The sequence below is a fragment of the Pelophylax lessonae genome (assembly GCF_965119305.1).
Source record: "Pelophylax lessonae genome assembly, chromosome: 1".
In the NCBI taxonomy this organism is placed as follows: domain Eukaryota; kingdom Metazoa; phylum Chordata; class Amphibia; order Anura; family Ranidae; genus Pelophylax; species Pelophylax lessonae.
In genome coordinates this window covers 681,781,573-681,807,859 of record NC_138768.1, presented here as the reverse complement: position 1 = coordinate 681,807,859, position 26,287 = coordinate 681,781,573, and the positions used below count along the sequence as shown (strand labels likewise).

The 26,287-nt window shown below is 44.5% G+C and overlaps 1 protein-coding gene across 1 annotated transcript in view; it reads right to left on the bottom strand.

Moving 5' to 3' along the window:
• Positions 1-26,077, bottom strand: part of ETFDH (electron transfer flavoprotein dehydrogenase) — an 81,700-nt gene extending 55,623 nt beyond the window's left edge. Inside the window, exons 1-4 of the mRNA XM_082270637.1 lie at positions 25,925-26,077; positions 5,328-5,468; positions 4,475-4,704; positions 4,126-4,207 (exon numbers count right to left, since the gene is read on the bottom strand). Of these exons, the coding sequence (XP_082126763.1) occupies positions 4,126-4,207; positions 4,475-4,704; positions 5,328-5,468; positions 25,925-25,958 (487 nt within the window). The 5' untranslated portion in view covers positions 25,959-26,077. The remainder of the gene's footprint in view (positions 1-4,125; positions 4,208-4,474; positions 4,705-5,327; positions 5,469-25,924) is intronic.
• Positions 26,078-26,287: the final 210 nt, after the last annotated feature.

The following is a 26,287-nucleotide window of genomic DNA, read 5'->3' as shown; positions in this document are numbered from 1 at the left end:
TCACCGTCGGGAACCTTTTACATGTTCCACCTGTTTTTAGGGTGGAACATGTCCCTACTCCTGCAGCTCTCACCCTATCCCCCTTCCCTGTGACAGCAGGCCGGGGATCTTCTCTCCGCACCCACTGTCACAATTTGACGTGGCCGTGCAGGGCTTCAGACGACTGTCATTCATTTACAAAGTTCAAAAGACTACAAGTATCGACAGCCTTTGAGGCTGACAGCTTGTAGTTCTCAATGAACCACGAGGGCACTGGTGAGCAGAGCATTCTTGTATTCTCGTTCATTGATTCTTCCTGGACTGAAGCAACTGCCTGCCCATATTAGAGGTAGGGGCAGACAGCTACACTGACCATCTGCAAAAGCCTGACATTGCTAATATGATCTTCTGATTGCAGGTGCACTACTTTACGGGTTAATAATAATAATAAAAAAAAAAAAAAAAATCGTAACAGATGCCTGTGTTGAAAAGTAAACTGCAGTATTAAAACATTTCCGTGAACTTTGCCCACTGACACATCTAGAGAACTTTGACATGTGGCAGTTTATTATGTACATCTGAAATACCTTATGCCTCTGTGTGTGTTGCACTATACTCAAATCATTGTCTACTTCTTTTCACTCAAACAATGTTAATTTTTTTTTTAAACAAAATTAATGTTTATCTACCGTTTTGCACCAAGTGGACACTGGCCAAAAAAAAAAAAAAAGTAAAAAGGCAGATATCCCCACATGGTCAGAACACCTCTCAGTTCAACTAAGCCCCCCTTTTTTAATTAGTGTTCTTAGGTGATAGATGTGCCTCTGAAGATCTCTTTCATGAGTTTTGATTCCCATAAATCCTGGCCTGTTCCCCAACACCCTAGATGTCAGAGGTGTGCTCTATTTGGTTTGATTACTACAGTCAGCAGGCCAAGAGGTATTGTACCCAAACCCTGTTTGCAAGAGTGGGGATTGCCTGTAATGCTGCTGGTCAGCGCTGGATCCTGCAGACAGAAATTTCCTGAATACAGCATACCAGATTAACTCACTGACAGGGTGCTCTACAGGTCCAGGAGAGTGATCCCCCACATCTCCCAATGGTCTTGCGCAGGTAGAGAGGGGTAGGGGAGGGGGGAAGAAAGTATGATAGGGGTGGGCTCCCTAAAACCTTTTTAGTGTAGGAAGGACCCCTGCACATTTCACCCTGCAATGGGCTCCCTGCCCTTATCGGATATTTCTATTGTCTCAGGGTCACAATCCTTCACTTCCTTTGTATCATGGGAGGAATTTTATGCAGCTGTTTCTGGTCTGCAAGATCAGCAATGAGGGGTTTTCACTGGTTTGGAATGCCAGGCATGCAAACATGTGCACTCTCCTTTTCTCCTCCCCTTTTAAACAAGGATGTGGTGTCAGAGGAAAATCCTCATAATAAGGAAGAGGAGCAACCTGTGGAGAATCAGAAATTTTCTGTGGACAAGTCATCCCCAAGGAGAATCTAAAAGGTGCAGGGCTGTCTCAGACAAAGACTACGGTGGGCTTCCTGGCAGGTGTGGTGTGAACTAACATGAAGTCATCACTGCTTAAATCCTCTTCCCCTAAAAGCACTGGTTTTGGGTCCTGACAACTGCCAAAAAATCCCAAGTCCTTTCTAGTGAACCCTCACTTACTGAAAGTGATACATGCTGAATCGGTTCCACCAGAGAAGGTGTTTTTACCACCAAAGTGTTTAGCTCACCAGTACTGCATGGAAGAAGAATGCCATCTACAAAAAATATGGAGGTCTGGAGATTTTCCTGCTGTCAAATTAGCCTATTCCTACTTGAATAAGAATAAAAGAAGGATGGGGGGGGAAGCACCACCTAAGTGTAGTAGTACACAAGCAATTTATTGTCGCAGAATAATAAAAACTCACAGAATGTAAGTGTTAAAATGGGCCTGTAAAAGGAGCTGTAGCTCCGAGCGCATAGCCTGCCCGACTTTTTCTGCTCTTCGTCTTCCGGTGACGTCACATCCACCTGCGGTCCATATTGGTTTGCTTCCTGGTGGCCACGGGACAACCGAAGGAGCTGGGTTCGGCTTTATGCAGCCCTGTGGCCAGCGTGATTAGAGTGGGAGATGGATCGGAAATGCTTCTCCTGCTCATCTCATCCTATGAGCCCATTTTAACACTTACATTCTGTGAGCTTTTATTATTGTGCGACAAAAAATTGCTTGTGTACTACAACACTTAGGTGGCGCATCCTTTCGCCCCCCCCCCCTCTTTTATTCTCAGATACAGAGCTGGCTAGACTGAGGAAAGCTGCCGCCTTTTACATTCTGAACTCATATTTCATATTGATGGGCTACTATTGTATGGATTTACTTATATTGAATTTTTGCTGACATAGCGAATATCTTTTGTGCCAGAAATGGTGTGTTTTCATTTACTTGAATAAGACCCTGATGGTCCAAAGTGGATGAGGTCCTCTTTAAAGGCATCCTTCTCCGTAGTGAGGAGGACTCTGCACAGTTACTGCAGTAGTGGGAGCTTGTGCAGCCCTAAAGGTCTGGGCGAAGTGCTTGCTCCATTCTACATATTTAGACAGAGGGTCCTTTTCCTAGAGCCTTGAGTTTCTTGGTAGATGCCTTGAAAGATTTCCTTGAATACATTCAATCAGAAGACAGCAGTGGGTTAAGCATGCTCCTACCCTTAATAAGGGAGACAAATGTGATTGAACAGAAATCAGAGACTCCTTCAGAATCCAAGAAGAGTTCCCCTTCGTAAGCCACAAGCCTAATGCCTGGTATACGCGACGAGGTTATCGGAAGATTGATCGTCAATTTTCTTTTTTGCATGCTAGTCCCATATCGAAAATTAAGAGTTTACTAAAGTTACGAAAATTCTTGTACGACAGAATAAAAATTCAGAAGTGATGTAATGTGTTGTATATTTGTATTTTCAAACTACAACTGTACTAATTAAGTGAAAAATCGTACGAAAAAACTTTTTTGTGCTTGTCCGATCGGAAAAAAAAAAAAAAAAAAAAAAATCAGATGAATTGTCATTATTGGCTCTTGAAAGCTGTGAACTAACATTTCGAATTTCGTACGATCGTGTCGAAAGCGGTATTTTTCATATAATTTTCTGATTGTGTGTACGGGCCATTAGGCTCCAAGCAAAAGCCTACATCCCAGTTTCCTAAGAAGCACAGGACCTGCGTGGAAGCAAATCTTCCTTACTCACACGGTTGGGGGACATCTATTGGTCTAGGCGGTCAACTGGGCCCAAATTCACAGACTAGGTCTGCGGTGCTGCTTTCTCCCTCCACTATGGTCAAAGGTTTCTTGAGGTTTACCTTGCCTAATAACCTGCGCTGGGACTTCTTCAGAAGTTATCTAACACTTAATTTGTAAATTTTCAAGTGCGTTTTACATATTAACACACTTGGTAATATTGCCTTATTTTTCAAACGGTGCCATTTTGTTCGTAATACAGCTTTTTCACCAATATTTTTAGATCATTTGATTATTGAAAGCTTCGTCTGTGAATGGAGTTTAGTGGGGTAAATCTGCCCAACATGTTTTGTTATGGATACATCGTTCAAACAGCACAGGAAAAGCCGCTCAGGTGAGGCACAAATGCCCAGGTGCTGGTCGTATCCGCCATCCACTAATCAAGCTCCCAAAGAGAAAAAGTGACCGCACTCAGGGGTGAATGAACTTGAAGTGTTTATTCCCATTCATAAAAGACAACGGTGCATCGAACAGACATGGACACGGTTGACGCGTTTCATGACTCTGTAGGTCGCTTACTCATAACCCATAATAACCGGGTTATGAGTAAGCGACCTACAGAGTCGTGAAACGCGTCAACCGTGTCCATGTCTGTTCGATGCACCGTTGTCTTTTATGAATGGGAATAAACACTTCAAGTTCATTCACCCCTGAGTGCGGTCACTTTTTCTCTTTGGAAGCTTTGTTATTGATACACATTGAAACAAAGAGTTACTTCTACCAAGTGAGGGCTTGCTCCCTAGAGTGATTGTGATACAGTAATTGCACAGATTAAGATTTGTCATTTCAAACTACCAAAAACCAAAATAAACATGAATTCCTTATAAAAGAATCTTCAGATTCTGCAGTCATGATTCACAGCACATTTTACCTGGAAGAATTGGAACTGGTATTCTGTGCTTCTCTGTTAGGATTCCAAACTTGTCTCCCGCCACCTTAGTGTGCAGAGGAGCCTGAGAAAAAAAGGCTTGGTTTTTAGAGAGCACCCGTGTAGGAAGTTGAGAGCACAGACATTTTTATCATTCAACATAAAAACGATTAAAAGACAGTTCTATAAGAAAGCAACCAAATATTGGTTTACTACTTGTTTTGTAATATCAAAAATGATCAAAGAGATTATAAGCATGAAATAAAATACAAAGTTTAACAAAAAAATTGTTCTAATAAATAGCTTTCTCAATAATGAAAATAATAATAAATATACTGATCTGAGTATATACCCCTCGCTCCTTCCAGTCAGGGAAAAGCTCGTCCAGGGCTCGGGGCTCCAGGCAGGCCCCCGAGAGTGTATGAGCACCAATCTGGGCTGCCTTTTCTACCAGACAGACACGGAGCTCTTTATCGTTTTCAGCTGCAAGCTGCTTTAATCGTATGGCTGCAGCCAAACCAGCTGGGCCACCTCCAACTATTACCACATCTGCTTCCTCTGCAAACCGTTCCATATTGATTCCTACACAATGAAGAAAATTAGGGGGGTCAGTTAGAAACAAAAATCTTCAGCAATCAAAGAACATACTGAACCTTATTTGTCAAAGTTTCTTCAGTAAGAGGAGTTCTTCCTATCAACCATTCAGGCTATTCAGAGCATTCTGTAATATGAACGAGACAATCTGTCTGGTTGCTGTGGGCAGCAAGGACAAGTTTTCTTTGGGAATTTGGATGAAAGGTTAAAGACAGCCTATGGGCATTTTTTGGCTCAGATGGGAATAAGGGACAAAATAAAGAGGAAGAAAATTAGCAGGACCTGCCAGAAGGGTTGCTACCTTCTGCTCTATCAAACAGCAATATTGTCACCTTGCACGGTTGCCATAACTGACTGGATTTCTGGTAATCCCATAGTCATCAGCAGGTAACACACCAAGTGAATTCTAAGATTCAGAGCTCCCCCCCCCACCATCCTTTAAAATGCATTACTTCAAGTACCATGGACTCCTCTGGAATTACACGTGTGGTTCAAGGTACAGGATAGATGTTCTGTGGAAACCTTCAGTTGTTGCCTCTTAATTCAGCTTACTACATTAAGAAAGAAGAGCCTTCAACAATTCAAACAAATAACAGCTTAAGACATAGTACCTTCCCATCTGTTGTCCTCCTCACGTGAGCAGATGGTGTAGTGTGTAGTGATTCGAGGCACTGTGGATGAGGACCGTCTCTTCATGCATAGTGAGGGCAGACATGTCTGTAGTGGCTTTAACTGATGTAAGCACTGGTGTGCTGCAGATTAAAAAATTAAAGATAAAATAAAAACCTGCAGTTATTCAACAAAAACAACAAAAGTAAACGACCTATTCTACACAAGAAGTGGCATTTGGAGACATGCATACACAACACATTTTTTTCTCATAAATATCTGTGTGGATGGGTTCAGTGGGGATATTGATTTTCCATCAAAGAATTTGGGGGTGATTTAATAAGGCAAATAGACTGTGCGGTTGTCCCAGTCCTTAGTAAAATGAGGGGAACCTCTGCGGACTTCCATCATCCAATCATGTGCAAGCAAAAATGCTTTTTTTTTTCTTCCTTTTTTTTCCAATTTATTTTCCTTGCATGTGATTGGGTATTGTGTGTAAAGAGAAGTTTCACCTCATTTACTAAGCTCTGGAGCAAATGCCCCTGCAAAGTGCACAATTTGCATTTAGTAAATCAACCCCTTTGTTTATCAAATTAAGCTTTGGTTTAAAAGAAGCTAAAAAAACTTGGAGGCTAAGAACCTAGATGCCCTTCCCTTATGCTATGTTTCTTAAACACAAATATACACAGAGACTTCTGATTTTATGCTGGCTCTCTCAATCTTCATACCTGTTCTGGGCCAGTGATATAGGTGTGACATGGCAGATCATTTTACTGTGCCAGTTCTGACATATTCTTATATCACACACTGTATCAACAACAGCTGTGTCCAACAACTAGTCTGACATTGGAAACATAAGTACAGTACACCAGTGACAAATGTGGTAACCTTGGATAAGTGCATTTCAATAAGATCACAAAACACCAGCATTATTAATAATAACTTCTTAGCTGTGAGGTCTGCAAACAGCCACAGTAGTCTGTGCTTGGTCAGTTTACTCTAAGCCGCCCTTCACACTGGAGCGACTTGATGGGTCAAATCGCACCCTATTGTCAACACTGTTGAAATCGGTGCAACGGCAACTTTGCCGTGCCGCACAGATTTGAAAAAGTAGTTCCTGCACTACTTTTGGCGATTTTGGGTGCGACCTGCATAGACATCTGTGTGCAATAAAACCGCACAGATGTCTTTCAAGTCACATTGACACTCAACTTTGAAATTGTGCAACTGAAGTAGAAAGATTTAAAAGCTATATTTAATGTGAATGAGTGCATAGAGAACATCTTACACTGTGACCTTACAGATCAGGGGTGTCAAACTCTCAATTTCATTGGGGGCCACATCAGCATAATGGTTGTCCTCAAAGGGCCGGTTATATCTGTAAGATCAGATGTCCAGAGCACCCCACACCCCCTTACATGAGATGTCAAGAGCCCCCTCACCATCAGAAGTCAAGAGTCAGCCACCCTCCCTTACATTACATTGCACCCCCTTACCTTGTGCTACTGCCAGGAAGAAGATGCAAGTGGATCTGGGAAGAAGAAAGTACAGGGTCTGGAGGAGGACCAGAAGAGGGCTGGAGTCTGGGGATGCAGAGACAAGGTGGTGTTGCAGCTGCACAGAGAGGTGCAGGATCTGTAGGAGGATTTCTGCCCTTCTGTCTGCTGCGGACTGCTGGGAAAGGGGGGGAGCAAAGACGAGCATTTCTGCAGCTGCACAGAGAAGCGCTGGATTTGGCAAAGGAGTTCTGTCCTCTCTGCTGCCGACTACTGAGAGAAGGTGGGGGCAGAAACAAGAGGGGTGCTGCAGGAGAGGTGCGAGGGCCACATAAAATGGCCTGGGGGGGCCGCATTCGGCCTGCGGGCCTTGGATTTGACACCTGTGTTATAGATGGTTCTGAGAATTAAAGCAAATCTATGCTTTGCCCAAGCAAGTTTGCCTTAAAGCAGAGTTCCGGCCACACAAACATTTTTTCAATGAACATACCCCCGGGACAGTCAGGGCTAGTACATTCCACAATGGCTAGCCTCTGATCTGTCCCGGTTCGCACTTACCTGCAAGAAGAAATACTCACTTATACACTTATAAAATTTCTTCTACAGCGTTGCCATCTCTGTTGTGGGCAGCTGAAGCCAGCGCGATCCTCTTCTGCGTCGTCTTCTCCCAGAATGCGCCTGCACCGGCCCCTCTCGTCACTTCCGGTGCGGCGCCGCATTCCTACACAGCTTCTGGGCATGCCCAGAAGCGGTTTAGCAGGGAAAGCGGCGTCGCACCGGAAGTGACGAGCGGGTTCGGTGCCGTTGCATTGATTCCTGGGAGCGATGACGTTCAGCTCCCAGGAATCAATGCAAACCGGAAGTGACAGCGCGGGCCGCGGCCATAGAGGGAGGAAGTGGAAAATAGGTGAGTATTTCTTTCTACAATTACAAGGTAAGTAAAAAAAAAAATAAATAATCCTAACTATCCAATTCCTTTTCAGGTGAAGAAGAGCAAGCGGATGGCCACAAAAATCGATTAGGTCGATTTTGTGGCCGGAGCTCCGCTTTAATGCGCACACTTCTACTTGGCTCCAATAGCACCATTTAGCCATCAGTAGTGAAGAAAATACCTTGCACTTCTGTATAGAGAAGCAGATAACTCATTCCCTTTATTCTCCTCCTTTCTTATGACAGCATTAAAGTATAACTAAAGGCAAAAGCTTTTTTTTTTTTCTTTTTTTGTTTTAGATCGGATAGAGCGGAGAAGGATTAAAACGTATCAGTTTTTATTGCTCTTTGTGCCTCCATTAGGGAGATTCACCCTCTCCATTTGTCCTGTTTACTCTTATTCTTGAAAGTAAAAGAAAATCCTAAATCTTGGGTAGTCCCCAGAAAAGTAATAGAGGGGTAATCCAATGGGAACACTAGTTTTGGTGACCTGGGGGTACCCAAGGAATTCCCCTAACCACTTGCCACCCAAGCCAATTCTGGCATTTCTCTCTCCTACATGTAAAAATCATCATTTTATTTTGCTAGAAAATTACGCAGAACCTCCAAACCACAATATTTACCCCAATTTTTTTATATAATGTGAAAGATGTTGTTATGCTGAGTAAATAGATACCCAGTATGTCACCTTTTAAAAATGCGAACTCTCGTGGAATGGCGCCAAACTTCGGTGCATAAAAATTTTCACAGGCGCAGCTTTTGAATTTTTTACAGGTTACCACTTTCGAGTTACAGAGGAGGTCTTGTGCTAGAATTATTGCTCTCGCTCCAACATTTACAACAATACCACACGTGTGGTTTAAACGCCATTTACATTAATCTTAGGCTTTTCAACATAGAGGAACGATGTGGGGACCTTTTTAGACCGCAGATCTCTCCCTGTGAAGAGGACATGTCATGCCCTATTCCCATTACAAGGGATGTTTATATTCCTTGTAATAGGAATAAAAGTGATAAAAATAAATAAATAAAGGAAATTAAAGGACCCCCATCCGCTTGTGCTCTGTCCTATCCATATCTCTAACTTTATTACTTTCTTTTAATAGGAAGTCCTTTTGATAACCTTTATTCACAAAAATTTCACAAAAATTTCAGTCATATGGTTGGCCTGCGTTTCAAAATCCTCCATTCGCGTACAATTACGTCTTAAGCGTGTATATTGACCCCTCGGGATATTAAAAATCCACGGTTTGTGGTGGCAACTTGTTACTGGAATATAGGAATTCAGATCGGTTTGTTTAAAGTGCGTTTTAGTTTGTATTTTGTTGTCTATTACCTCGATTACTAAATCTAAAAATATAATCCTTTCTTTACCAATAGACCAAGAAAGGAATATATTTTGGTCATTGATGTTAAGACTATGAAATAATTGTTCTATATCAGATAACTCGCCTTTCGCTATTAGGATCAGATCATCTATGAATCTGTTGTACATTAAAATATGTGGTGAACGTATAGTGTCGCCATCCCTCCTCCCATTTAGCCATGTATAAAGTCGCAACACTGGGCGCAAATTTTGCGCCCATTGCGACACCTCTGATTTGCAAATAATAAATATCATTGTACCAAAAATAGTTATGGTTCAAACTAAAACTAAGACATTTAATAATGAATTTTCTCAACTTCAAATCACTAATACTTGACTTCTCTAAAGCCCATTGGACAGCTTCTATCGCCCCCTCATGGCCAATGCAGGTGTAGAGCGAAGCCACATCCGCAGTGGCCATGATGGGGTCATCCTCTATCTCAATGTTATCCAATAATTGTATGGTGTGTTTTGTGTCTTTTAGATAAGAAGCTGTATCTAGATAAGGTTGGGTGAATACATTGACATATTTTTGCAACCTCTGGTGAAAGATACAGGCCATTTTTTGCAATACGGCACTGCGTTATTTTAATTGACAATTGCGCGGCCGTGCATAGCTGTAACCGAATAAAATTGATGTCCTTTTTTCCCACCAATAGAGCTTTTTGGTGGTATTTGATCACATGTGCAAATTTTTTTTTTTTGCGCTATGAATAAAAAAGGAGCGACGATTCTGAAAAATAAAAATATATATTTTTTTTTTACTTTCTGCTATATAACGTTGCCAATAAAAAAAAATATATATATATTTTTTTCATCATTTTAAGCCAATTTGTATTATGCTACATATTTTTTGGTAAAAAAAATCCCAATAAGTGTATATTGATTGGTTTGTGCAAAAGTTATCACGTCTACAAACCAGGGGAAAGATTTGCCATTTTTATTTATTTTTACTAGTAATGGCGGCGATCAGCGATTTTTAGCGGGACTGCTACATTGCGGTGAAAAAATTGGACACCTAACTGACACTTTTGGAGGGACCAGTGACATCACTACTGTAATCAGTGCTAAAAATATGCACCGTTACTGTACGGACACTGGCAGGAAATGGGTTAATACCAGGGGCGCTCAAAGGGTTAAATGTGTCCCTAGGGGGGTGCTTTCTAACTGTGGGGGGTGGGCTTGCTGCATGAACACAGAGACCCGTGTTCCTAAATAAGAGGAAGACAGGATCCCTGTGTTTATAACTGACAGAGCAGCGGTCTGCCGTGTTTACAACAGCAGACCGCCATTCTGTCTCCATGGGGAGTGATCGCATGTGCCCGGCGGCAATCGCGGCTGCCGCACCGGCTGATTAGCTTCCCCTGTGGCGAATGGGCGCTCGTACCAGCTAGCGTCCCTCAAAGCAACGTACAGGTACGTTGTTTCATGGGACAGAGCCGTCCTGCCGCAGTAAAAATATGGCGGCTGGTCAGCAAGTGGTTAATGCTTGGTGATTGCCTGCTCAGGCTTTCAGTGATATTACACTGGAGTGAAAAGAGTCCATAGCCCTGTATAATCTCCAACTAGAAAGGCCTGGAACTTAACCAGCACCTCCTTGTTTTGCGGCCAATTGTGAAAACAGCAGTGAAGGATGCAAGTTATGTGCTGCACTTGGGCTGACGCTGAGTGAACTTGTTACTTTGCCCTACATCACATATGTGAAACACAAGGCCCGTGGGCGGAATCTAGCCCCCAGGTCTTGTCATGTGGCCTTCCCACCCAGTTTTGCAGCTGGATCGTGGCAGAACTCCATTCCGCCACCTTCAGCTCTTATCCTCTCCTCCCACTAGCTGTTGTCACTTGTAAACACAGAAGCCTTCCTCCTCTCTCTCCTCCTCGACACAGACAGACCCCGCCCCAGGGAGAAGTTACAGTGTATAAGGATGTCGCACAGAGGAGGGTAGGCAGAGCATTCGGCTCCGCCCCCACCTATTGAATTAAGTGCAGCCGGTCTGGACAGTCACCGGCTGCTCTATGGGGGCCCCTTACTGCCGATATCAAAGGCCACTGTATAGCAAGCCGCCGGGGACTGTATGTGTACAGGAGGCAGGTGTGGGCGCTGGGACTCAGAGGATGGGTCGGGGGGTTTTTTTTTTTCATGCGGGGGGTGGGGGGGGGGGTGGCTTTTTTGCTACCACCCTGCACAGTGCAATCCTAGGCCTGGGCCAAAATACAGCACTGTGTATATATATATAAAAAGATGGATCCCAGAGAATAAAATAGTGGTTGTTACAATATTTTATGTCACACTATATTTGTGCAGCGGTCTTTCAAACGCAAAGATAATGTTACGCAGAGAATCGTGATCTTTATTCTGAGCAAAAAAAAAAATTGCAATTCTCATTTTATCCAGAATCTTGCAGCTCTACCTATAGGGCCTCATTTCAGGCTTATCTATAGGCAAAATTCAAAGATGGAAGTTTACTTACTCTTTAAACTTACTGGAGAAAATGGGGTTCATTCACTAAAACTGAAGAGTGCACAGCTGGCCTATCAGCTTTTAACTTCAGCTTGTTCAATTAAACTTCAAGGAAAAAAAAAAAAAAAAAAAAGAAGAAGAAGGAGGCCGGTGCAGAGCTGCACCGGATTTTGCACTCTCCAGTTTTAGTAAGCAACCAATCAGCAGTGTATCAAAAGAATTTAGTTGATGGAGGTGTTAATGCGATTTCTGGTGCTATGTTGAATGCAGGACAGCATCCAACACATTTTAAGCACTTTACCAACATTGCCTGTAAACTGTGCCCAACAAATGCAGAACGGTGTACTAAGCAGTTTCAGCAGGCACCCCAAACACCTGCCCAGCTTTCATTTATAGCATCAGTGTGAAATTAGCCTAATTGAAGTAATAGGGGTTTTGGAAACCATTAGAACATGTTCTCTGCCACAACCTGGTTACTCCTTTTTCACATTATTGCATTGATTTACTCAGTACTACTACACTATGCCTCAAATTATTATTTTTTATGGAGACCAGACAGTTTGCAAAAGGTTTTACTGGGTACCTTTTATGTATCATGTTAATATAACATGACAGTAATGAGCAATAACCTTGTTAAAACAGAGCTATCCTCTGTCTCAAAGATCACAAGAAAAGCAACTTCCTAAAAAAGAAAGTTTAATGCATTTTGATTGATTGCTTTTCTTTTTTTTTTCGTTTCTAAAATTTACAAACAGCACGAGTGGCCTTTTTATAACATAGGTTTTAACAGAGAAGTAATCTACGTGCAGGTCTGCAGGAACATGGCTTCTCTATTCTGCCTTAAGTGCCACCTTTTCAGGCACTGAGCTTCACGCACGAAACCACGTGCCTGCTGGCTGCGTTTGGGGCACCATTAATGTTAGGGATATATCAGGCATTATTATCTTACAAAACACTTAAAGCCCCCATTCACATCGGTGTGATCTGACAAGCGATTTTGACAGGTCAAATCGCAGCCTATTGCCGGCAATGGGAGCACCCCAACCGGTCCGACACGGACTTTGCTGCACTAAACAGATTTGCAAAAGTAGTTTGTGCACTACTTTTGGCAACTTTGGGGACAATTTCAATAGACATCTGTGTCACTGTGGCAGACGGCTTGTCGTTTTCAATGGCGCTGGTGAGCGCTCTTGTAGTTCATCGATTCTTTCTGGACTTCAGTAAGTAAGGTGCAGGCAGACAGCTGTACTGACAGTCTGCAGAAGTCTATCACTGCACCCACAATCTGCTGATCATAGCTGCAAAGCTCTGCAGGCTCCTAAGAAAAAAAAAAAAAAAAAAAAAAAAAATAAAAAAAAATCGCACAGGTGATCAAATACCACCAAAAGAAAGCTCTACATGTGGGGAAAAAAGGACAAATTTAGTTTGGGTACAGGGTCGCACGAGCGCGCAAATGTCCGTTAAAGTAACGCAGTGCCGAATCGCAAAATAGGGCCTGGTCAGGAAGGGGGTAAAATCTTCCGGGGCTGAAGTGGTTAAAGTTTCCCGCACTGAAACTATCTGAGCTTCCACCAAAGCACCTTCCGGTGTGGCGGCTGATGAGGACAGGTCCTCTTCACCGTCAGAATGCGACTACACCGACCCCTCAGGATGGTCTGCGTCTGTGGCGGCCATGTCTATCTAAGAGTCTGAAGACCCTGCAGATGGGTGAGGGCAGAGGGCGTTTGCTGCTGGCAGCAGTAGAAATTACAAAATCTTCCTTAGACATCAAATTTTGCAAAAAAGCTGCAATCTCTGTCTGAGACTGAGAACCAGAAGGTCCCGCAATCGCTCCCAGGGGTGTCTTCAGGTGAAATATTATCCTGGGACTGCATGTTACACTATTTAAAATAATTGGGCAGGGTATGTTTAAGATTGCCAAAAATGAGGTCCCACCGCTATAAGTGCGGGCTCACAATCCCTGGTTATTAGACCCCAGAGGAGACTTCCAGCACAATCGGTGCAAAAACGAAACTAAAACTGACTGTACAGGAAGAGGAAGAGAAAACTCCGCTTCTATATTTTAAAAACCATGCCGCATGCCTGTCCAGCCTATGGACCTCAGGAAAATGGCCGCTCATGCATTCTCAATGGGGAATTATAGAAAATGACTGCCCATATAATCTTATGGGAATATAAAAATCATGATCCACAGCAAAATGGCAGCCCCACAGCACGCCATGGCAGTCCCCAGGACCCCTCAAAAAGGGGGCCCAGAAAAATAGGCATTGGAAGGTCCCTGACCAGGGGCCCACACAGGACAAGTCACCCCCCTCAAATACGCACCAAAAACCTGCTAAGGATAGGGGAATGCCGAGGGGTACACAGGACTAGTCCTCTGAGATGCCAGGGGAACTGAGGGAGCCCCTAAGGTTCGACTATTCCAGGGAAGGGCCCACGACCGCAGGGTTTTTTTTGGGGGACAATTTACTCACAATACCATGGTACCAGGTGGGCGCCATTCCGAAACAAATCACCTCCCACCCAGGATGGGGGTGCCGTTAGCCAAGGGGAAGCTGCTACTCAGGGCATTTCAGGTCGTGTGCGTCCCAGCGAGATGGTCCACTCGCAGGCTGGTCCCCACCTGTCGGGGCACTGTCACGGCAAGGCCTAGTTCTGGACTATAACCTGCCCACGCTCACTGGCCAGGCTGGAAGACCTTAAGGATCTAGATTATCCAGTGTGAAACCTCAGCCAGCTGTTGCTTGTAGTTCCTCTGGATCTTGGGCCTCAGGAACTAACTAGTGAAAATAAAAAAAATCACAAACTTTCCTATAATAGCAAAGACCGAAGTCCAAGCAGGAAGCTAGGTCCTATTCCATAAACTAGGCAGAAACAAAGTGTTTGATGATAGCAGGGTGTGCGGGTTATGGCTGCAGGGACAGCCCCCATAGGTGTGGATAAGCTTTTCTCCTGCCTAGTGCCTATTCCTGATAGGAGGAGCATAACCCTACAGTCTCTGACTAGATGGAGCTGCGTCTGTCAATGAATGATAGAGGAAAAAAAACTTTCCAGGTTAACAATGCTGCTCTCCAAAAGGTGTGTCTTGCTCTTTCATCCAGATTGTAGGCACTCTAGTACAAGAGGTGTGTTACTGCAGGGATGCATAAGTCCAGGACATGCAGTTCAGGGAGCCAGGCAGGTCGTTTTTTTTTTTGTTTAAACATTTAGCAATGCTGCTTGCAAATAGCAGGGTTTTGCTTGTCAGATGGAAAACTTCCACATGCGCCCCCTGCTATATATCCCGGGCTCTGTTTGCCCATTCGCAGGCCCGGGACCAGCATAGCGGGTGCCACCGGGTAGAGGGGAGGGAAGAGAGTGGACACATATCCGCTCTCCTCCCCATTATGTTCCTGGCCCAAAAGAGGTCACTTCCGGGTCCCCGTTGTCAGTGTCCCCGTCATTGAGACCTGGAAAGAATGTAATACAGTGTGAAGTGGAGCACAGAGGAGACATGCAGGGTCCCTGAATCTCTGATTAAACAGAAAACGGTCACCAAAGAAATCACCACATGGGGGGGGGGGGAGCATCAAATATCAAAAATATTTCATGCCCCCCACATATACGCACGTACAAACGTAAACACACATGTTGGGGTGCCCACTGCCCATGCACGAAAACGTAGATTGCAATACACGTTACATAACGCACACACCGGAGTGAGAGGAATAATTCTAGGACAAGACCTCCACCATAACGCTAAACTAATGACCTATAGAAAATCTAGGGTAATGAAATGTATTGCCATTTTTCACGCAAATTTAAAGAGGTTGTACACCGAGAACATTTTTTTTTCTCTTCTTTACATCCTGAAAGAGAAACCCATAATGAGCTAGTATGCATCGCATAGTAGCTCATTATGAAATACTTACCTTAGAACGAGCCCCCGCCGTGCCGTCCGCTTACCTGTATGACGGGCGACATGTATAGTCGCCCGTCTTCCGGGATCGCGGCATCCGGCCATCTGATTGGCCGGAGCCGCGGTGACGTCACTCCCGCGCACGCGCGCGGGAGCCGACGGTCACGGCACGGGGCTCTGAAGGAACGGCACGATCTGCCGTTCCTTCAGAGCGCATGCGCCAGTGACGTCACTGGCTGCATTAAAGGTAAATATCTCCTAAACGGTGCATGTTTAGGAGATATTTACAGTACCTATAGGTAAGCCTTAATATAGGCTTACCTATAGGTACAACTTCCTGAGGAGGGTTTACTTCCTCTTTAAGATTTGAAATGTTGGGCATCTACTTGGTGCAACCTCATCTTTTTATATTTTACCAAAAAACTGGGTAATTTATTGCATTTTTGTTCCTCCCTAAAATTAACTCTAGTGTGTTTTTCGTTGAAATTTTGCATTTCCTAGACTTTTGCGGTAATATTGTGTGACCTAAAAAATTGGAACTCCCACTATTTTATCCTCTAGGGTGTCTCTTTTCAGAAAACATAAAATGTTTAAGGTTTATTTAATCGTCAGGCCTAAAATTATTTTTTATTAAAACGTGTGCAAAAAAAAAAAAAAAAAAAGGTTCTGGCAGCGAAAGGGTTAAAGGATATAAGTTCACCTTTAGGAACATGTTACTTGTTCAACTCATTTTTAGGGTGCAGCAGTTGGGTAAACCGAGCCCTCTGTGTGACAACAGTACAGGGAGAGATTCTCCATACAAGTTGTCACTTTTTGAAAGGAGCGTATGGCTGCGTCATTCATTCACAGAGTTTTATGAATTAACTACAAGTACCGACATCCCTTGCGGCTGTCATGCAGTGTTAAACTGCCTGCCAAATGAGGTTTGATATACGGGGCAGACAGCTCACACTGACAGTCAAGCAGGAGTACTGCATTGCACCAGCGATCTGCTGATCGCTGGTGCAATGCTTTACAGATTCCTAAAAAAAAAAAAAAAAAAAAAAAAAAGGAGAAGAAGAAGGGTGTAACTGCACATTATTTTACCTGCTAAAAAAATGTGCATTTTTTTTTTTATATACACACACACACTGTTTTTTTAGCAGACCCTGTATTATGGATCTTTGAGTCTATATTGTCTATAAAAAAAATCTACCCTTATCTATACAACTTTTAGGTTGTTATACCTAACCCTTGTGTGTGTTCATTATCGGCCGTCCATGTCCGCCTGCGGGACGTGGTTTGCTAACGAGTGTATACTGCCGGTCCTATCCTTCAATCAGCAGCCTTTCAGGTGGGAGCATCCCTGCCCTTTTTTGGCATTCATGTCTATATGATTTACTGTATCTAATGCAAATGTATAATTACAATAATCCATTAAATGTATTAAGCAGTGCAGGAAGAGGGGATTGTTCTTTCTTGGTCCCCTCCCCAACACGCTGAATAAAGTGAATAACTATTTTATGAAAGTTGTTATAATAGACTGTTTCCTAATTTATTTCTTTGTTTTGATCACTCTACAGTTGTCCCTCTGAACATCTACTTGTACCCCTGAAGAAGAGGATCACACCGCGAAACATGTAGGGTAGTGGGTTCGTTGTATATCTAAAGGAAATACATGGGGTCACACCGGACATATCTGGTCCACATAGTATTCCCTGGTGATTCCAACACAACTGCAAAAATAAGAGGTTTACAGCTTGCTGAGACTTGTTTGTACTATGTATGTTTGATCTTGTATGTATTTATATATTTTTTGTTCTCCTGTCTTCCCCCCTCTTTTTTGTCTATTTGATATGCAAATATAAATAAAAGTTTTTATACCTATTCCCTGGAGTAGTATTACTATTGGTCTGAGACGGTACCTTACAAAGTCCCCACCTATGCCCCACACTTCAATTCCTGTCTTTTCAATACAATTGGAATGTGGTACCTTTAACCGACTATTGATTGGTAAATAGAGCCATTTTGTTTGATATGCTCACATCTACGCTTTTTTTCAGCAGCTGTGTATTTAGAAAGGGTCAAAGACTTTTAAGCACAAAACCACGTTTTTTTTGCTTTTTTGGCTCAATAGACTTCAATGGAAAAGCTGCAGTATAGCATGTAGTGCGTTTTTTATTAAATCTGCCTATCAACATATTGCCCAAAAAAAAAAAAAAAAAAAAAAAAGCATAAGAAATGCAAATCGCAGCAAAATAGCGTGTGCAAAAATGCAAAACGCACAGCAAAAGCACTGCAGAAACGGATCAAAAGCAAACTGCATAGGTGTGAACTGAGCCTTATGCTGGCCATACATGTATCTATTTTCTGATAAGAATAGTCATATACAAATCTTTGTACATTTGCTGAATGAAAGAATGTCGTTTGAAAATTTCACTTGCTTTTAACATTCATTTTAAAAATGAATGCAATTTCTGAACGAAAACCACACACATTGTCTGAAAATTCCTTTGACGATTCCTTTGACTAAGAAGTTTTCTTAAACTGAACATTTATTAAAATGAACATTTTTTTGAAGGAAGGCATTGTTTTTGTATGGCCAGCATAAGTGACAGTAGGTGCAGCTAGCTTTTATCAAGCCACCTACCTATGAAAAGGGAGTCTGTCAAACATAATATATTACAGTTCTGTCTGAAAATTGGCAAAACAGTCTTTATTTTTATTTTTTTACCCTTTAACCTCCTTGGCAGTATTTCCGAGTGTGGCTCGGTGTTAATTTTCAGTACCAGCCACACTCGGGATTACCCCGCAATGTTACTCACCTTCCCTGCGATCCCCCGCCGTCCTCACTGTCTCTCCCCGCTCTTTTCATGGCCGATTGACGGCACTTGCCTTCCAGTTCCCTCCCTGCGAGCGCTGCGACACGGGTGGGGGGGGGGGTGGAGCCGGCGGCAAATTCAAAAGTGTAAATACACTAAATGTCATGATACAAAGCTGTGATCATAATGGATCACACTGTATCATGCCAATTCAGCACAGGATTGCACCTAGATACTTTTCCAGTGCTTTGTGCCTGAAATTTTTTTAACGACCATGCCATCCAAAAAGCATTTTTAGATGAACTGGAAAACAGCGACAGCGAAACGAAGTTACTGGAAGAAATGAGCGATAGCAATTCATGGGAAAATTCGTCATCAGGTACGGAAAGGGACAACACCTACGATTCTGATGTCTCTTTCTGGCACATAGCTTGTGGAACTTGGGAAGTATATGAAATGATTCTTCAGAATTTCCAATGGAGCTATGTGCCAGAAAGAGACATCAGAATCGTCGCTGTCATTTTCTGTACCTGATGATCGCTCAGTTTTTCAAGTAACTCCGTTTCGCTGTCGCTGTTTTCCAGTTCGTCTAAAAGCGCTTTTGCACAAAAAGAATGCTTTTTGGATGCCATGGTCATTCTCAATTTTCCATGCACAAAGAACTGGAAAAGCACTTCCCTTAGAACGAATCCCCCGCAGTGCCGCCCGCTGAGGGACAGGACGGCCGACATGTTCAGCCGTCCCGCTTCCTGGTTCGCGTTCTCCGGCCATCTGACTGGCCGGAAGCGCGATTACGTTACTCCCGCAAATGCGCGCGGGAGCACAGGACTCTGAACGAACGGCACAGGTGGCAGTTCCTTCAGAGCACATGCGCCAAAGACGTCATTGGCTGCATTAAAAGTAAATATCTCCTAAACGGTGCAAGTTTAGGAGATATTTACAGTACCTATAGGTAAGCCTCATTAAAGGCTTACCTATAGGTACAAGTTCAAAGAGAGGGTTTACAACCTCTTTAAGTCTCCACAAAGCCCCTTTGTTTTTAAAGGCCCCAGACATTCCCAAGGACCTGTTCACACCTAAGCGTTCTTCCAGCTCGTAAAACACTTCATCTCTGAAAACGATATGCTCAGGTGTGAATGGAGCCTAAAAAGTACCTCAGATAAAAAAATTTAACCAAAGCCGTTTTTCAATCAGGATAAGTAGATTGCTATGAGGGACAAGTAGATTGGGACCCTGACTGATTTAGTTCCTTGGACAAGTCGTTTCAAAAAAAAAAAAAAAAGTTCACATCCATGCACTGCCAAGATCACCTGGTGAAAACAGGGAAAAAGACTAACAAAAAGAAAACTAATACAGCTACCACATCTTATGATTGGTAAGCTGTAATATATATTACATTTTTGAAAATGATGCGTTTCACTACGCTACTATTAAAACTCGTGCAGCTACTTCAAAAATAGAATTACCACAAAATGTGACATTAGTGTGAAAACCAATAATTCATTTCACAATAGCACACAGCGCCATATATAACCTGTGTTTACATTTGTAAAAGCAATCAAAAAAAAAAATTGATGATTTACAACTTTTTTTTATTGTTTTTATGAATGTTAGCACAGTTTATATGTAGCGTTATGTGCTACTGTGAAATTATTGGTTTGCACACTAATATTATTTGCCACATTTTTTGGTAATAATGGGATTTTTGACTTACCGTAAAACCCATTTCTCTGATGTTCATTGACGGACACAGCTCCTGATCTTCATAACCATTGGGTTATACTGCCCCTTACAGGAGTAGGACACTAGGCAGAAAAATAATTTGGCTATGCCTATGGGCAGTCCCAGAGGGTATAATCCCTCTCTCTGCTATAGGTACTCAGTTTAGTTACAAGCAGTGTAAGAAGAATTACAACTCCACAGAGGGGCGGGTGCTGTGTCCGTCAATGAACATCAGAGAAATGGATTTTACGGTAAAATCAAAAATCGCATTTTCCCTTTCGTTCATTAACGGACACAGGTCCTGACCTTCGTAACCATTGGGACGACCCAAAGCAATGTTAAACATGGAGGGGTGGGAACAGAAAAAAAATTCCCAAGGCTAAGGCCCCGTTCACATTGCAGCGACCCGACTTTGCCGGGCGACCTCACAGGTCGCGGCGCGCTGCTCGCCCCGCGACCTCGGAGCGGCCGGCACGGACTTCATAACATTGAAGTCTATGCAGGTCGCTCCGGGTCGCCCCAAAGAAGCTTCAAACCCTTTTTCTAAGTCGGAGCGACTTGTGTCGCTCCTATTAGAACGGGTCCATAGCTTCTGTATGGCAGGCAACCTACGGCGACCTGTGAGGCAACCAGGTCGCCTCACAGGTCGCCCCAGTGTGAACGGGGGCTTAAATAGTAGCCAACCAGGCAACAGGAGCCCACCTGAAAACAAAAAAAACAAATACACCCTCAAAGAGGATCAGGTCCTCTAAACAGCAGCCTGCAAAACCTTGCGGCCAAAGGAAGCATCCGCAGATACCAACACATCCTCTTTATATAACTTTGTGAAAATGTGCACTGACGACCAGGTGGCCGCCTTGCAAACCTGCAAGACTGCTTAGATGCATGACGATGGAAGGTCTAGGAGGCACTAAGTGCCTAAATAGAGTGTGTCTTGACAGGGAAAGGTGGAACCTGACACCTGGTGGAAAAGGCCTGAATAGCCGTCTGTCTGATCCATTTGGAAATGGTCGCAGAGGAAGCGGACAATCCTTTCCGAGGACAATCCGTAAGCACAAATAGGGAGTCTGACTTCCTAAAAGACTCCGTGGCTGCCAAGTACACCCTAATTGCCTGGACCACATCCAAGGCAATTTCCTTCAGATATTTAGGCCTGGGACACAGGGAAGGCAACATATTGTCTTCATTGAAATGAAAATCAGAGAGAACCTTTGGGAGGATCGTCGGACAGGGGCGAAGAACCCCCTTATCTTAACGCCGCCAGCTCTGACCCACAGAGGTAATAGCCACCAAAAAAGCCACCTTCTGAGACAACGTAAGCAAGGAAATCTCCCGAAGATTGGGAAGAAAGGGGCGGATTCTGGAGGACCGAAAGCACCAAATTGAGGTCCCAATGCGGCAATGGAGACAGTACTGGAGGAGCCAAAATGCCAGACACCTTGAAGAAAGTTACGCACCAGGAAGTGTGTGGCCAAGGGTCATTGGAAGACGACTGCCAAAGCCGACACCTGGCCCCTGATGGTACTCAAGATCAATTTTTGTTCAACCCCCCATTGAAGGAAGATCAAGATTCGAGCCTCCAAGGAGCGAGGATGAGCCTCAAGAGACTCACACCACGCAACGTACGTCTTCCACGTATGATGGTAGATCTTCCTAGAAGTAGATTTCCTAGCTTTTAACAGCGTAGGAATCACCGACTTATCCTTCAGCACCTGGCGTTCAACAGCCAAGCCGTCAAAGGCAGCGACTGTAAAGCAGGATGGAAGATCGGCCCTTGGGACAGCAGATCCTCCCTGAGAGGAAACTTCCAAGAAACATCGGTGACAAGCCACACCAGATCGACATACCAAGCCTGGCGAGGCCAGTCCAGAGCCACTAAGATTACCAGAATCCCTTCTGCCTCGATCGTGCGTAAAAGTCTTGGCAGAAGCTTGAGAGGAGGGAAGGTGTAAATCTGACGATACTGACCCCATGGGGACACCAGCGAGTCTGTGGCGTCTGCCAGAGGATCTCGTGATCGAGCCACAAACCTTTGCACCTGTTAAGCCGAGACGCCAACAGATCCACCACGGGATGCCCTACCGGAGACACAACTAATGAAACACCTCCGGATGAAGGGACCACTCCCCTTGGTCCAACGCCTGCCGACTGAGGTAATACGCCTGCTAGTTTTCCACCCCAGTAATGTGTATGGTGGAGAGGGCTGGAACTAACCGTTCCGCCCACCTTAGAATGCCGGCTACCTTCAGAGCCACAAGGACACTTCTTGTGCCCCCCTGGCGACTGACATAAGCCACAGCCGTGGCATTGTCTGATTGAATGTGCACTGGACATCCCTGAAGATAATCTGTCCAATGGTCCAGACACAGTCTGATCGCTCGGAGTTTCAATGCATGGGTCAGTAGTCTGGACTCTTCCAGTGTCTAGATACCCTGAGCAGAATGTTTGCCGAGGACACCTCCTCAGATGGACAGGTGGTGATCACTGTCCAATACAAGGGGAGGAAGGATTTTCCCCAAGACGAAGCACTGGAGAACGAAGCTACCATATCAAGGACTCCTTTGTTCCCCGGCTCAGCCGGATCGGATTTCCAGAGACTAAAGAGTCATGTCCCATTAGGCCAGAATTCCCCTTTGCAGGGACCTTGTGTGGAACTGGGCAAACGGAACCACCTTGAAGGTAGACACCATCAGGCCCAGAACCCGCATGCAAGTACAGAGAGATGGCCATCTGCTGGACAGCAGGAGACAAATTGCAGCCTGAGGTTTCTGGAACTTGTCCAGAGGAAGGAGCACTCCGGCCAAGGCCAAGTCCAGAGTCAGACCCAGAGCAGAGCAGACTTCTGAAAATTCAGAATCCAGCCGAACTCCCGCAGAGTTTGTTTGGGGATTTCCAGGTTGTCCACCAGAGCAGTAGGAGACTCCGCTCGCAGAAGGAGGTTGTCCAAGTAGCCCAGCACCTTTTGTGAAGACCCGAGGAGCTGAGGCGAGACCAAGGGGTAACGCCACAAACTGATAATGCTCCTCTCCCACGGGAAAGCGGAGGAAGCGCTGGTGACTGACACATATTGAAATGTGAAGGTAAGCATCTCCTTGATGTCGATAGAGCAAAGAAAATCCCCCTGATGCAGGAATGCCACCACAAAGCAGTTCAGCGCCTTGAGGTCCAGGATCGGACGCACCTTGCCTTCGTTCCTGGGAAATGTAAAGAGGTTTGAGTAAAAACTCTGAAATCTTTCCCAAGTCGGAACCGGGACAATCACCCCTTGAAAAGAACCTTGCTGGGGGACAAGAGCAAAACTCGATCTTGTAGCCAGACCAAATTACTTTGTGGACCCACTTGCCTTGTACCAGGGAAGTCCACGGGCCTGGGAACCAGCGAAGACGCCCCCCACACCGGATATGGGTGAGGGTGCACCTTCATGCTGAAGGGGCCTTGTCTGTGGGTCTAGAGAAGCCAGCTCTTGGCTTGGATCCTCCAGAGGAGGCGCGGAAAGGCTTTGAGCCCTTGTCAGTCGACCCGGAGGGACCAAATAAACTTCTTATGGGTCTCTAAAGGAGGGCCCACATCTATGAAGAGGTTGCTTGCCCTTAGTAGCCTGCGGGAAAAAAGGTACTCTTTTCCCCCCGTAATACCTTTATTGATGTCATCCAGGGTAGCTCCAAACTGGCAATCTCCTGGAAAGTGAAGATCAGTCAAGGCCTTTTAGAAGTCTGGTCGGCAGACCAGCATTTGAGCCAAAAGACACGCCGAAAGACCACTGCCAAAACAGAGAAGCGAGCCATCAAGGGTACTGCCTAGAAAATCGCTTAGGGACCCCAGTGGGATGCTTTGGTCATCCCAAATACAATCTTATTGCAGGAATTTTTTCTATTTATGTATGCTGAGTTCTATTTATGTGAGGTACTGAGTGGGGTATCCTCCAAGCAGGGACCCCCCAAATAATAAACTTCAGATCTCTTGACTAAAACTCTACATGTCTTGCGGGGAAACCGCTTCTTAGGGAGTGATATTGATAAGAAATGTGATCTGGAAAAGTGAAAAATAATAATAGTATACAAAGGAGTGACACAGAACTAAAATTAACATTGATTCCCATATCAACTGCCACCTCTATAGTATACCCTAGTTTGGATATGGCTTATAGATCGTAACATAGTATATCTGAGTGTGGATTATGAGCCCTGACTCTGTGGCTTCTTAGGTCCTTTGTGTCTATGTCAACCCCCTATAAGAATTTTTTTTAAAAAGGTTTCTTTTGATTATGCTATTTTTGGATTTTCCTTTTTACGCACATTGTAGATACAAGTATAGTTATATATTTTTTAACAATTTTTATAGAATTAGTCTTTTTCTTGTATTGCAATTTTGATTCCCTTGTTTGCTGCTCCATTCCAGAGCAGTGTTCCACTGCTTTTGGATCCCTGACCGTTTGGTTTGTTTTTATGTCTCCTGAGGAGATTTCCTTCTTCACTGTTGTCTAGACTGTCCTGCGCCATCCATCCATTAGATGGCTCTATGGGCGTCTCGACGCCTTTGAGGGGACTACAAGCGCCTTTCTGGGTGTATTACACCTGGAGGCGCCGTTTGGCGGTACTGAACATGCGCCGGGTTGGCGTGTATGCAGTCTGCGATCGGGGTTCGTGATGTCACCCACTGGCTTTGGCTGTTGCGAATAAATGATTACACTGACAGGACTCAGGTGGGTATTTATTGAGTGACTTTCTCTGTATTCATTGTTGGACAGCATGGAGTGAATTAGCATGCACCATACTTCGATCTCTGGGTAAGCTCAGATACTGTGTGAACCCAGCCTCAGTGCGACATCGAGCGGGAGGTCTTCTCCCCTCACCCGCTGTCATAATTCAGAAACAGCTTGGCCGTGCGGGGCTCCACCCACATGGTAGTGTCGTTCATTTATAGTGTTTTTAGCTTGTAGTCCTGAATGAACTGCGAGGAGGCTGATGACCACCTTTATCGTTCATTTGCAAGCCCTGCAGCTTTGTAACTGACAGCCTGTATGCTGGTATGGGCTGAAAGCCGCAGGACTTGTCTGACACTGTACTTGTTGTGATCCACTGATCAGGGGTGCAATGCTTCCCAGGGTCCTGTAGGAAAACATAATAATTGCACCTTTGTTTCTGCAAGAGTACATGCCTTTAATTTATTTTTTTCCTAATAGGTAAACTTATCCTCTTTAAACAAGGGGAGGATGACCCATTTTCAGATGGTTATGAAAGGCACACCAGTCTGTTGTGTAATCTTTAGTTCACCTGACAGGGGAGTGCCAGCCAAGATCAAATCCATGTAAACAAGCCAGCATGGGCGGGCGGAAAATCCTTACAGTGTGTGAATCTAAGGGTGGAGGTTTAAATAGGGCGCACCTTCCAGGGGAAGGCATTACAGCAGATCTAAGAAGCTGGGAGTCCTTACACATGGATGTTGTGTAGGGATGACCTTTCCCCTACATTGGGATGTGACCAGCAGGGGCAGTATCAGGGCTGCTGCACCCATTCACATGCAAGGACACACATTCTACAAGAGAGAAATCATACACACATATAGCAGGGGGGGGGGGGGGGGCACAAATCTAGGGAAGTAATAGCTGGAACATGGGGGAGCAATAGCTGAAGAAGGGGGGCCACACATGTAGGGGAGTAATAGCTGGAGAATGGGGGCCACAAATATAGGGGAGTAATAGCTGGAGAATGGGGTGTGCATACAGGACTGAGGAGGAAAACAAAACACAGCGTCACAGTGTAATAGGCCAGGCTCTGCCTCCAATGCTTCATGAGCTGTGAGAATGGATAGAGCCAGGACACCCCTACCTGTAGTTTACATAACCCCAGCTACCACAGCCATGACAGCTGGACTTGCTGTATACCCCTAAACCCCAGAGAGTCATGTGACTAGCTTTCATCTTACCTTGCGCTGTATACCTGCAGACATGTAACAGCATGGTGACAGATATTCTAGTCACGCACCGCTATGTAGACACATAAACTCCCAGCTGACTTTCCAACTTCGTACTCTGGCACTGACACCTACTTCAATCCACCCCGCCGCGCATGACCCGCAACAGCGCTAATGCTGCCGGGAGATGTAGTGCAAAGCAGCGCACCAGAGGTGACCGCCATGCATAGACCCGCCTACAGCCATAGAGAAGCAGCGAGAGCGTTCAATTCCTGTCTTTGTGTTACAGCACCACCTTGTGCCTGAAGGAGAGAGCAGCTGTCTTTCCTTCTACTGACTGTGATGAGGTAAATAAAGTTTGTGTAAGAAAAAAAA